This window comes from Ambystoma mexicanum, chromosome 2p, assembly GCF_040938575.1.
Source record: "Ambystoma mexicanum isolate Mex_15411 chromosome 2p, UKY_AmexF1_1, whole genome shotgun sequence".
NCBI classification, from domain to species: Eukaryota; Metazoa; Chordata; class Amphibia; order Caudata; family Ambystomatidae; genus Ambystoma; species Ambystoma mexicanum.
The window spans coordinates 1,006,510,432-1,006,523,976 of record NC_090923.1 but is presented as its reverse complement, the minus strand read 5'-3'; the positions used below and the strand labels follow the sequence as shown (position 1 = coordinate 1,006,523,976).

Sequence of the window (13,545 nt, the reverse complement as noted above, 5' to 3'; positions counted from 1 at the left end):
TCAGGTGGTTGGTACGGCCTGGATTGGTGATCAGGGTGTCAGGACTCGGATGCAGGTTTCAGGATTTGTAGAATTCCCAAGGGCTATTAGTGTGGTTATCAGCTGCTGGTTTGATAGCTGAGTGCCCAGTTTGGGAAGGGTGAGCCGGAGCCATTGCTCCCGCCTGCTGCAGGGCTCCTGGGCTTGCAGGCGGGTGTTGTGTTTGGTGGCGGGCGGTGAAGAATGCTGTGGATATTGGTTCTTTGTGTGGTTCGCCACCCACACCCGGAAGACCCCATCGGGCCACCCCTCACTCCACACCCACTGGAAGCCCGACATGGGTAAATCTGACAAGTCTCAGATAAAGCTAAACTTCAAACCTGGAGCGATAGTCAAGACCCCCAAATCACACATCCGCCCGGAATCTCCAACGTCAGCAATGGAACCAAGTGGTTGCTTCACGGATGGGCTGCTAGTTATGACAGTGGGCTGTTGTCTTTAAGTGCCCCCACTGGTTAAGGCAGTGTGGTTGCTGTGGTGCGACCGGGTCCCCCCCCAGAAGCGTCTCAGCGTCTGCTGTTTGGCCGTGGCAGGAAGAGGCCGGTATTTACTCTGGGCTGCTGATTTGCTCCGATCAGGCCGCCGTGTGTGTGTTAATGCTGGAGGACTGATTGGGCTAGCTGAGGCATAACAGTCGGTGGCCTAATCGGAGGCTGCATTCTAGAGGAGATGGTGTTGAGGGTGCTGGCCGGTCAAGCTTGCGGCGTCTCTGAGCTACCTGCTCTGCTGTGGCGAGGGTGACCGCACTGGTAGCGAGCCCTGGTGTGGTGGCTCCTATGGAGGGCCACCCGAGAGGCCATCTGCTGAGAGCGGGGAGAGGGTTGGTGGGGTCTGAGGGAGGCAGCGTTCTGGTCAGGGTAGGAAGGAGGAGAGTGGGGGGCGTAGGGCCAGATGCAAGGTTGACGCTGCACTTATGTTCCGACCTTGACTGGTGTCCGTCAGCTGCAAGCTGGTGTTCTTGAGCCCAGGTGAGCAAGATTAGGCTGGTTTTTCGGTGCACTGGTAGTGGTTGGGAGGGTGGGGCGAACCACTTCACTGAGCTCTGTGCCTCGTTCACATGGGCTGCGCGAACATTCTTCGCCCTGCTGGTCTGTGTCAGCACAGCGTATCTCTCTGGGTCCAAGTGTTGCGACCGATCAGCCAGGGCGGCCCGGACTGGCATGCTGTGGTGTTTAGCTGATGGGGGAAGACTTTCTGCATTTGTGCAGATGGACCTCAGGCTGTTACGCGTGGAACCCATTGTTATTTAGTGGGTCTCAGGCGCGTCAACAGACCTGCTCCGGGCACAATGGTGTTGGTGAGCCAGTGTTTCCTGCAGGGAGTGGGCCTGCTCGCCCCGCGTATGTTTGTTCCAGGGTGTGGCGGTACCGTCTGCCATGGTGTCACTGTGCTCTTCATGGGCTCAGAGGGGTGGCTGCAGTTAGCCCTTTGCCCCGGGGCACCTCACTAGTTTGTTCCGGCTGTGTACCGTAGAGCGCCATCCAGGCGGCTTTTTTCCACTGCTTCTCACACCCGCTTCTCGTATGTGTTCGACCTCGCCTGGGCCCCTATGGTGGTCTGCTTCTGTCGGGGGCGGAGGGGATCACCTCGTTGTTGCTGTCTTTGACATCGCTGCTGCGTGGGCATGCGTGAGCTTGTGGGGCTCAGCGTCCCAACTCCCCTGGACCCCGGTCGCTCCTGGCTGTTTGACCTGGCTGGGGCATGTTGCAGTGGGTGCTGGTGGTGTCTACGGATAGTAGCTGGCAACTGCCACGATCCCTGATGTGGCTAGAGGGCCTGCAGCCCAGCAGACGGTTCGGCAGCGTGTGATGGAAGCCTGCAACGGTGTCTGTCGTTGTCCACGGGCACTGCAGGTCAGAGATTCTGCGGTCTGCCGTGAGCCCTCTGCCGGACGCCAGAAGGGCAAGGTCTCTGGTTGCGCCTGCTTGCGGGTGTTTGCCTCGCTCGCAGTCTGCCCTGAGGGTCGGCCGCTGGTAGCCGGGCCTCTTTCATCTCCTCACTGCTCTACTGACCTGATGGCGAAGCGGTCGATCCTCTGTTGGGAAAGCTTGTTGTAACTTTGAGGGCTCTGCGCTATGAGTGCTGAGACCACAAGGGACAGTTTCTGGTGTGTCAGAGCCGTGAATCTTTCCCCAGGCACGCTATTCTTACAGGATTTTAGGGAGCTCTGCCGGAGCTCACAGGGGAGCCGCCATCTTGATTGGGCTCTCTAGCGCCCTCAATTGTTCTGCTGGTCTTTTCTCTGAATTAGACAGCAGCAGAACATCTCAGCAGAGCTGCTATAATTTTGACTACATCAATGGTACTCAATGTGGAAAGAGATTTGTCTACAGAAGTTGTATGAACTTCACATGGTCTGATTACAGTTTGAACTCTTTCAGGTAAGGGTACATAGGGAAAGATCATGTTTGGCATTTGAATAAAAAATAAAAAACGTCTTTACTACTGCTGTGACCTGAGAAAATATATTGAGATCGGTGTGTATTAGAACTGCCATGTTTTTCACCAATGTTGAGGGTTGATGGTGCTGACATTAGTCGGTATGGCCTGACTTCCTCAGGCCAGTTCTTAGTTGGCATCCCTGCCACCAGGATTTCAGTCTGGGTACACGTTTGAAAAGTTTTTGTTAATGGATTCGTTGACTGCTGTCAGGCATTGTATACAACCACAGACTGGGTCCTTGGAATCTGTTGCCAGTTTGAACAATATTTGTGTATCCTCAGCATAACTGTGCACAGTTATAAGGAAATATTGTCTAATAAGCAGTGTTATGCATGTATTAAAAGTGGAGACAGAGATAACTCTTTTGGGTCTCCTCTGAACAGTGTTGTTGCTTATCTTGTGTATGGAAGTAAAGTCACTTCTAGATAGCAATTGGAGTGGGAGGTTATTATTAAATATATTGCTACGATCGTAGCTCTGATATTCGCGGATGAGAGATGCCCATATTAAAAGAGGCTGGGTCCAGTAGTATCAGTGCCACCAATTCACCATATCCGCATCTCACCTCCAATCATCCAGAATAGGTGTGGCGACTGCCTCTTTCCAGTGCAATGGCTGGAACTCAGCTTGACATGGGTCCTGGAGATGACTCGCTTCATCATCAAAGGTCTGGATTTGGGTTACCACTGTCTGTTCCAAGAGTTTTGCTGAGAAGGGTGTTTTTGAGATTTGTCAAGTATTTGCCCATTACTTTGGGTCAGCCTGGGCCTCCTTAAGCAAAAGGGTGAGTTAAGCAATCTTAAATGGGTCCGGCATGATTCCAGAGTTCCATTAGTTATTTGTTTCACCTCTAATTTTGCTCCTCACAGGCAATTTGACTATTGCCTTGAAACCAGCTGGTTGATAAGTATTAGGTGAAGATCCTCCCAACCAACTACTATGCAACATATTGTGAAAACAGGTTTCCCTCAGCCGTGCACATTTTTCCAATGGGAGGCTAGTGACTGTGCAACCAACTTTGTGGAAAAGGGACACAGGCAACCACAACAGCCTGGCTATTATAAACACATATATTCGGTTAGCTAAACATTTTCAATGAACAACACGTTTTTATCCAAGGCTTGAATCAGTCCTACCTTGTCGGGCTGAGTCCGATAACCTTTCAAATTTCTGGCAGCACACCTGCTGGTGATTTTCAGCCTGTTTCACTTCCTTATTCTTCATACGAGCCTTGTCGAGGGCTTTGTTGGCATTTTCATAGTCTGTCAGTGCTCGCAGCCTGCGGTAGAGCAAGTCCTGGAAAAATACATAAGAATTACTATACCCTACTGACTATGTCTCAATCCGTAGGCAAGCAACTTTGTATACTGGTGCTGTTGCTATCAGTCTCCCAAGAGATGAAGACCTCTGTGTCAATCTTTGGAGCCCATTCAGTTTTGGAAATCTTCGCTTCCCAGTGCATACCCTCAGCGCTATCAAGACTTTGAGGTGAAACGCTGCACAACTCAGGCCTAATCCCCCAATTCAAAAATGCTTTAAGGGCAATCTTCTGAGATTGCTAAATCCTAGAGATGTTTGGTTCTGCAACTCTGTACTAATCGCCCGATTCCTCTAGTGTTGAAGGTGACAAACTAGGCAAACCCTTGTGAATTCCAATATCCTCCAGTTCCAGAGGTAAGACGCTCTGCATCGCTGTGCCAATTCATGGCAGCAGACCTTTCCCCCCAGGCCTGACAAGGGGAGAGGTGGAAGGCTGTACTTCCCTGTTTCAATTCATGGGATCTACAATAACAAACAATGTACAGCGAGTCACAAAACATCCATTTTTTAATTGAAATGTTGCCGCAGTTCATAGAGAAACATGCAGGGGGAGACCCCCTGCAACCCACCCAACATCCTCTCATTTTTATTAATACCTCCACCTCTATTTTGTTCCAAAAGAGGTGATAAAATTTGCTGCGTTCGTCATCATTATTTTGGTACAATAACAATCCATGCAGTACTAGGGGATCAGACATTCTGGATCCATGTGCCAATACCTAATGTCTTTTGGGCGAATATCTCAGTATGCCTGTGCCAATCTCCTGAGCCACTGTGCCCCAGAGGTCACATGCTCTGAACACCTGTTTTTACAACTTGACTTCGTTCAAATATGCAAGTGAGCATTTGCCAATCCCTGTGCATAATTCCTTGCTTTGTTTTTCTTGGGAGCAAACAGCAAATAAACGCTACCCAGATTTTTCACATCAAGGACTGGCATAGCAGCCCAGTACAAGGCCCAACCCCAGATGTTGTTATGACAATTCCTGTTTGAATGCCTATACGGTCCTGCACAATTTTGAGCTGTCCCAACGAGTTCTCTGTTTTAATGAAAAGATTGATGTTAGAGCTTTTTTTCCTGTTTGTGTATAAAATAGCCATTCTTGGAAATGAAAGACCAGGTACATACTAAAACCTTCGGTTTTACACTTTGAAACACAACACCCCAAAGCAGACACTGTTTGCTGCCCCTTTCACTCATAGTTCCCATTCCTGGCTCTAGGGGGAGCCCTGTCACTTTTTCAAGGAACACTATGTTTTCTATAGTTTTGCATAGGGCACATTGCACCATTTTTGTTTTTCATTCACATGTATCAATGTATTAATATTTGTAAATTAATATACCAAAAATAAGGCATGTTGTATTTATTCATAACTTTGTGAGTACATTTCAGCCTACACGAATTCGTTTTAATATTTGTCATCTGAGCAAGGAGTGTGTGATTGTCTGACAATCCTCTAAAGCCAGAGTGCCTAGTCATTGTGGAACCCGGACAACATACTTGTCAAAAATGGGTTATAACTTGTATTGGTAGCAAGAATCAGTAGAGGGTCTGAAAGTCTCCACAGATGGGAACATGTGACTTGTGTGAAAGGACGCCCTGATCATCTGTATTGGTCGTTAGAGAGTTGGCACATTTTAAGTAGATACCCGCCACCATGCTTGTGTGCAGGGGCGTTGCTAGGGGGGGGCTAAGGGGGCTATAGCCCCTGATCTTTTGGTTGTAGCCCCGGATAGAATCTCAGGAGCTACAGCCAAAAGTCTAGCTAGCCCCCAGTCTCAACAGTTCTGACATCAGCTTAGCCCCGGGTCTTTTCCAGACCTAGCAACTCCCCTGCTTGTGTGTGTTAAGAATGACCGATGGCGGGTGGCACATAGGAACACATCAAACGGACAGGGCTCTGGGCTGGGACCCAGCAGCTCCCAGGACGTAAGACTAAACAGAGACCCCTTCTGATAACAGGTCTCTTTCTAACGGAGCAAAAACACCGTTTAGAGCTAATTGTAAATCTTTGCATGGTTTTGCCACTCATGTTTGCATTTAGACATTAATCAAGGAAGCAGGGGTCACTCTGTTTAAAGGGCTAAACGAATCCTGCGCTCCACATAGCTACTCTGTTGGAATAGTTCCACCTGTCAGGGTGCTGCAGAAATGTGCAGCCTCCTCACCAGGAAATTGACACTCGCTTTAGGGCCCCTGATAACTGAGGTGCAGACGCGTCCAGAAGTGATTTGAAATTGTGGTTCTCTAGATCCGATTTCAGAATTAGCGATGCCAGCCAAGTCACGCAGAGCACAGTGTCACCCACATCTCGGGTTGAAGGTTTGTTTTAAGCCCTTAAACACACCATAACTTGCTGGTATATATTTGGTCGACTCTCTCAAACTGAGGTGTCCAAACCTACCACGTTTAAAATGAGGTCGATTTAATCAATGCAGAAAAACTCGGGAAAATGTAAGGGAATTTGGGGCAAGATATGCGTTCCCATCAAAGGTAAAGTTTACTTTTTCTCATCACAAATTGAGAGTTATTTTGCGAACCTCTGAGCTTGTGGCTTAGAGAAGATGGCTGGAAATAGATTAGAATGAGCAACTCATTGACAGGTTCGTACTTCGTATGGCATGCAGAATTTCTGAAACAAATAATTTTAAAAAATGAAGCTTGCCATGGCTACCAGTGAGAGTTTGTTTATTGTATTAGTATTGTATTTCCTCAATTAATCTTAAGAACAGAGAACATCTTCCGCACTTTATCCTGACATCAATTATTATTGAACAATGTTGCATGAGTTCCGGCTTAAAGGAATGGTCACTCCTTTCACTGTTTCTGGATGAACAGTCAGAATACTAGCCGTGCACCTTATAACGCTATAACGATGTATTGTAACTCTGTTTTCTATGGCCCATCACTTACATTTAAATGCCAGTAACAAAGCTACCCACTCTTGTTCACCATACCTCGCGGCACAAACCGCAGCACACACCCCTCCCTGCTTTTGATGTGCGTGGCCGCCCGAGAAAAACACTCTCACAACGTCTTTACACAATCCAGACCTTGCAGTTTATAGCGATTTTGCGATCCCGCAAAATGCCGCAAAAACGGCCGTTTTGTGCAAAAACAGCATCTTTAAAAAAATAAAAACTTTTTTTTTTTACATTTTTTAAAAAGTAATCCGCAAAAATTACTGTTTTCAAAAAAATAATACTCAGGGTGCCAGGTTCTCAACTTTTTTTTTTTACACAAGAAATGAAATCACTTACACCCCAAAAAAGTGCAGCCCAATCCACAAGGGACACATGAATGGGCACATTTTATATGTGCGACCATTCAGATGGCCTTTTTCACCTCCTTCATCAAATAAAGTGGCATTTCTGTCAATTTAAAAGCACATTCCTCATTACCAAGCAAGATGCACTTTTAAATGTGCAGAAATTGTAGGCAACCCTACGTGCACTGGATGTGGGGCTGCCACTGCATGACGGGGTCTTTCTTGACCCTGTCATGCATTTCTTTTAAGGTATGAACCGCTGCTGAGTCGCTTGCATTTCTGTTCCTCAAACAGGATAAAAATGCATTTTTTGAGTCGCATTTTACAGAGGCAGTCACCTGGAGTGCCTGTCACTGTGATAGGCGCTGGGAGCTTGAGGAACACTGTCGGGAGAGCGATTGTATTCAAAGTACTGCCCATTTTGATTACAAAAATCTATCGAATGTTACAATTTGACCAATTTCATCCAGTACTATTCGATCGATTTTTATAAATACTGAACATGTGTTGCGGGGGTGTCACCCGCTCCCCATGTTCAGTATTTTTGGTCTAGGGTGGTTGCAGAAGTGTTTTCCCCTTTTTCCTCAAAATTGGAGGCGGGACAGAAAATAACGAAAAAGAGGGACGGATCTGGCACCGCAGGGTTGCAGGGGAAGCGGCAGCGACCAAGCAGTTAAGTAGGGGAGGGGGTGGGGTGGTGGTGAAAGGTACATTTTGGGTTGTTTGGCTGAAGTGCAAATCAATTCGCTGCAAAATTGACTAAGGTAAATTCCGCCGCAAATAATTACACTTCGGTCAAACAATCCAGAACACCATTCAAGGCAGCTGGCCAGCGCTCAATTTGTGCTACAGCTCAAGCCTGTGGAAATGCGCTGGTCACTTTTGAGAATAAGGTGACCTGCTCATTTCCAAAAATGGGTTGTCTAAAAATAGCATGTCCTCCGTTCTTTTGTTAAATGCCCCATTATTTGAGGAACTGGGTCAAAATCTACATTTAAAAAAATTTTAAAAAATGGTTACACTAGAAAGCAGAGGGAGAGCAGTGGGTCAGAGGAGGAAGCGCTGCACAAGAGAGCAGAGGAAGCAGTGATGCGGTGGGCCAGAAATCTGAGAGCGAGCAGAGGTACAGAAAGTAGACGGAGCGTGTGGTCAGTGAGCGAGAAAGCAGAGAGGAAGCGGTTGGCCAGAAAGAGGCAGTGAGCTGCAGATTGGGAAAAAAGATGAGGGAAGAGTGCGATAGAATGGGAGAAAGGATGCAAGATGCAGAAGCAGCACAAAAGAATGAAGGACTGTATATTGCGGGAGGAATTGTAGAGTGTAAGGTGTGAGTTGGGAGTATGATTTGGAGTGTGGCAGGGGCTGGGCAGTGCAAATTGTGACTTGACAGTGACTTGACAGTGTGACGTAGCACGTAAGTATTTGTATGACAGAGTGAGAGGTTAAGGAATGCAAGTTGTGATGGGTAGTTGGTGAGATGTGTGTTGGTGAGAGGTGAGAGAGGTGTGTGGGTGTTTGGGGGATTGGAGAACATAGAAGGGGAATATTTTCAGCATTACAATTGATAATGATCAATTTAGTTAATACTATTAAATAGGCATGAACATTAAACCAGACATGTAGCCAAATGAAGCACTGTTCTGCCAACCCAGAGACATCTGGGTCTCTTCCTATTAAATTAATACAAAAGATGCATAATAATGATACCCTGGCTCTCTTGTAGCCTTGCACTCTGCCTATTTCCTGCAATGTGGCAATCTTACACCCTCCAGTTAATACAAAATGTCCTGCAAAAATGCCGCAATAAATAAAGGTTTGTGCTGCAAAATTTGTCATTTCATGCCGCAAAATTTGCCATTTCATGCCGCAAAATCCTGGATGGTCTGACAATCCTGTGTAGCCATGGAAAGGCAGAAGATGCTCTAAACTACAATGCAGATCAACACAGCCTTTCACACTTCCTTTAGAATCTTTTTTTTAAAGATATTGTTTCTCAACAAATAAATAAAGCAGTCGACTGAGTAATTTAAGTATTTTTATCAACATGTCATTATGGAACTTGACCACTGTTATTAAATAGCCAGCACAAGAGATAAGTAAAACAGGTTGTCACTATGCACATGCTAAAAAAAACACATGAGATGCAATATCTAACATCATATTCAATGTTCACGGTGAGGCGACTATGTTCAAATGAAGATACTTTCTGTAGTGGCTTTTTTGGACTGATCTTTTGAAGTCAAAGGAGAATAAATCCTTGGTATATTGGTGAGAGTGGGTGAGAATGGGCCTGGGGCAGTTCACATTCCAAATTAGGGCGATGTTCAGGGTATGCATTATCTACAATAGAGCAACGCGAGGAAATAACTTTAGTTGGTACTCCAACCTATCTGGAAGACGTCAGGCTGTACTGATAGGCTACTTCCCAATTGTTTTTGGACTGTTCCAAATTGTCTTCAGTTTAGGAAAGAACTGAAGACCTGGCTCTTCTAACACCACCTTGGTGTAACCTAGGTTCCGCCTATCTTGTGCACACCCCATCCGTATATTGCACTGTGATCATTATTACTAATGTTTACCTGATGACTTGTTAAATTCTCGTTACCAATATTTTGGTCTGTGACATGTACAGTCCTCCGGTTTTCCCGAGTTAGGTTCACGCTACAGCTATATTATAATAATAATGATACTCCGAGATCTGTGACGTCGGTGTGTGATGGACTACACAATTATTTCTTCCAATGTTGCGTGATTCATCATCATGATGTCACAGGTGAATATGGATGGTTTTGCTGAAAATCACTGGAACAACGAATGGACAACCTGTGTTTGACGGTTGAAAATCATCACAATTATCATTTGCCCATTCGGAAAGATTATTACCGATGGGTGTTGGAAAAAGGCTTGATTTGGAAAAGTCACGCAGTGACACTAGCATGCTTGCAGGCAAAACCTGTCGAAGACAATATATATTTGTTTAATAAGAAAGATATTGAAAACAAACCATAACACCTACCACTAAGTTGAAATACCTGTTCTGAAGGGGTTGACACCAATAGCATCAAAGAAGGAATGCACACAAGAACACACCATGGCATAACTGTTTTGCTGTAGACACTATACAATTCACCAACACATTAATAAATAAATAAATAACTAAATAAATATGCCCTCACAGGTGGTACCCTCAAAATATGGAACTTTACTTTGCACTACTCCCTTAAAAAATTCCACACCTCCCATATACATCAAAAACTGCATAAAATCACATATTTACCACAACCACAATGAACTTGCAAACCTCACCCATCAACCAAAGCATCCTGACAAGTGAGACACTTGAGGTCTCCTACCTGGAAACAAAGCGCCTCCACTATACAAAGCACTATCCACCTAGAAATCACAGCCAAACAGATGCCTGTTGCTCCTGGTTCTGAAATGGCAAAATGGATGCTCCAATGTAAACGCTTTGAGCCTCGTTTGCTCAAAGTGTTTACATAGGAACTTTCATTCAAAATATGTTTAAACTATGTTTTAAACTATTGCCCATCGTTTTAGCCAATAATATTTCTGAGCGCACTATTCCTTTAATACGCCCAAATTTATATGATATTATATGATATGATATGGCATTTGTAACGCGCCTATACACAAGTGTTTCAAGGCGCGACGAGGCAGAGAGGGGGAAACAAGGGGAAGACAGACAACAATCCTACTAGGCCAGGTGTCATTTAGATCGCGCAAGTGCAGGGGTATGGAGGGAAAAGTGCAAGGGGAAGGGGAGGGGGGAAGTGCAGTACAGGGTAAGTAGAATAAAAAATAAATAATAGGGCCAGCTGGTGGCAAGTGCAAGGTAAGTGCAGACAAGTGCTGGGGAGGGGGGCTGTAGGGATACAGAGACAGTCCCGCAGTGCAGGGGTTGCCAGGGAGGCAGTGCAAGTGGAGAGTGGCTGGGCCAAGGACCGAGGTCGGAGAGAGTGGCCCAGTTGCAGATTCAGTGCAGTTTCAGTGAAGAATTTAGCAGGGGAGAGGGAGAGAGAAAGCAGAAGCAAAGAGGAAGGTTTTGAGGTGCTTCCGGAACTGGAGATGGTTCTCCTCAAGTTTCAGGGAGGCAGGAAGGCTGTTCCAGAGGGAGGCTCCGGCCGCGGAGAGAGATCTACCCCCAGCTTGTTGCTTCAAGAAGCGGCTTACCCTGAGGGAGTTGGAGACGGATGAGCGAAGGGCACGGGAAGGAAGATATTTAGGAAGAGAGAGTTGAAGGTATTTAGGCCCCAGGCCCCAGAAGGCCTTGTGGACAATGCAGAGGGTTTTGAACTTAATCCTTGCAGCCACTGGGAGCCAGTGTAGAGATTTCAGTCCTGGAGAGGCCAAGGACAAGTCTCGCAGTCCTGTTCTGGATGAGTTGCAGAGGGCGGAGAGTGGAGGCAGGCAGATTAAGATAGAGGCTGTTACAGTAGTCCAGCTTCGAGAGAACCAGGGCTCGGGAGACAGTGAGTTTCTGGGGGAAGGAGAGGAAGGGAAGAATACCTCTTCTTGTGGAAGGCCTTGTGGACAATGCAGAGGGTTTTGAACTTAATCCTTGCAGCCACTGGGAGCCAGTGTAGAGATTTCAGTCCTGGAGAGGCCAAGGACAAGTCTCGCAGTCCTGTTCTGGATGAGTTGCAGAGGGCGGAGAGTGGAGGCAGGCAGATTAAGATAGAGGCTGTTACAGTAGTCCAGCTTCGAGAGAATCAGGGCTCGGGAGACAGTGAGCTTCTGGGGGAAGGAGAGGAAGGGAAGAATACCTCTGAGGAGGTGCAGCTGGTAGTGTGACTTCTTAGAGACGTCAGATATATGAGGAGAGAAGGAGAGTGTGGAGTCGAAGATGACCCCGAGGTTTTTTGCCTTGCAGGTAGAAGCAGGAAGAGGGCCAAGAGAGGCTGGCCAGAGAGCTGCAGGGAAGGAGCGAGTGGGTGTGCCGATGAGTAGAATCTCAGTCTTACTGGCATTAAGGCAGAGGTCATTGGCGGCACACCATTCCTGGATAGCAGACGACAGTCAGAGATGAGGGAAGGAGAGGAGGAGGCCGAGGGTAGCCTGAAAATGAGCTGGGTATCGTCCGCATAGCACTGAAAGTTGGTGCAGAGAGCAGCGATGCGGTGGGCAAGGAGTGCCAGATACTGGTTGAAAAGCCAGGGAGAGAGATTAGAACCCTGGGGGACACCACAGGTAGAGAAAAAGATGTCAGAGAGGAAGGACCCCAGTTGGACCTGGGAGGGACGATTGGAAAGGAAAGAGGTCAGCCACGCCAGAGCCTGACCAGTGATACCCAGGTTATCACGGAGACGGTTGAGCAGGATGGCATGGTTGACAGTGTCAAAGGCAGAGAAGGAATGGGTGGCAGATGCGTTGTATCCGTCTCGCTTCCGAACTCTGACTTACAAATACACAAAAGTGGGGCGGCTTGGTGAAGGTGGCAGAAACAGTATTTTCCGGCACTTTTACTGATCCGCCTGGGTGTCTTTTATCTCTCCTCTCCTAACTAATCCACCCCAATTTGGCTTTCACATCTACATGAGCTCTAATAGAAGCAGTGCATGTTATAAATTCCAATAACATAACATTACATAACCCGACCAATGATCATTTACACAGGGCACCTTTTAAACTATACCATTACCCTGCCTTCTAAGCACAACCCTAGCCTAAGGAATAATGTTTCAGAAATTAAACTCTCCTGTGATACAGCCATCAATTTCCCCGAAAAAGTATACTTTTCTTTCTTACACTTTGGGTACGGTCTCAATTTCCTGTTGTTTAGTTCACCAACTCTGAACCAATGTTTTCATGCACATATTTTTTCATCTTCTAGTCTTGTGAAGAAAAAAACAGTTTACTTTTAGCAGATTGATAGCACACATTGAACAGTGCAACTGTTTTTGTTTCTCTCCCAATCAAAACAAAACATTTTAGCATTCAATTTTAATAAGCCTATCAGAAAAAGTTACTTCGTGGTGTCTAACAAACTCATTAGGCTTGCGCCAACTTGAGGCATCCACCAGGATCGAACCCTGGTCTTTAATATATTCTGGTTGAACCAGGTAACACATTAGTTGCACTAACCACTGCTGCTACAGAGAAATCATTGCATTTCAATGCCTTTGTTCTTCAATAGACTCCTATGTCACTTTCTCGCCACAGTGCCCCTCTGGTGACACAACACATGTGCATATGCTTGAAGTACTATGTTCCTAATTGCTTTTTGAAATCACTCTGGTTGTGTGCCTGACTTTATCTGCTGCATTGAGTTTACAGGCCGAGTGGGACTTGCCAGGATTTGGAACTGTAACCTGGCACCAGTGGTGTAGATGGGCAGTATCAAAATGGGCAAAGCCCCTATCTCTTATCCATGACCAAATCTTCACCTTTACGTGAAGGAGAGGAATGTTTTGTTTGATGTTGCTGATGTGCTGTTCAAACACACAATACTCAGCTCAT

General features: G+C 46.4%; 1 protein-coding gene across 4 annotated transcripts in view; it reads right to left on the bottom strand.

Annotated features, from left to right (window-relative positions):
- Positions 1 to 13,545, bottom strand: part of SNX32 (sorting nexin 32) — a 490,023-nt gene that overhangs the window by 135,754 nt on the left and 340,724 nt on the right. For all 4 annotated transcript variants that reach the window (XM_069644826.1, XM_069644829.1, XM_069644825.1 and 1 more), the window contains one exon: positions 3,618 to 3,777. In XM_069644826.1, coding sequence (XP_069500927.1) covers positions 3,618 to 3,777 — 160 coding nt within the window. The remainder of the gene's footprint in view (positions 1 to 3,617; positions 3,778 to 13,545) is intronic.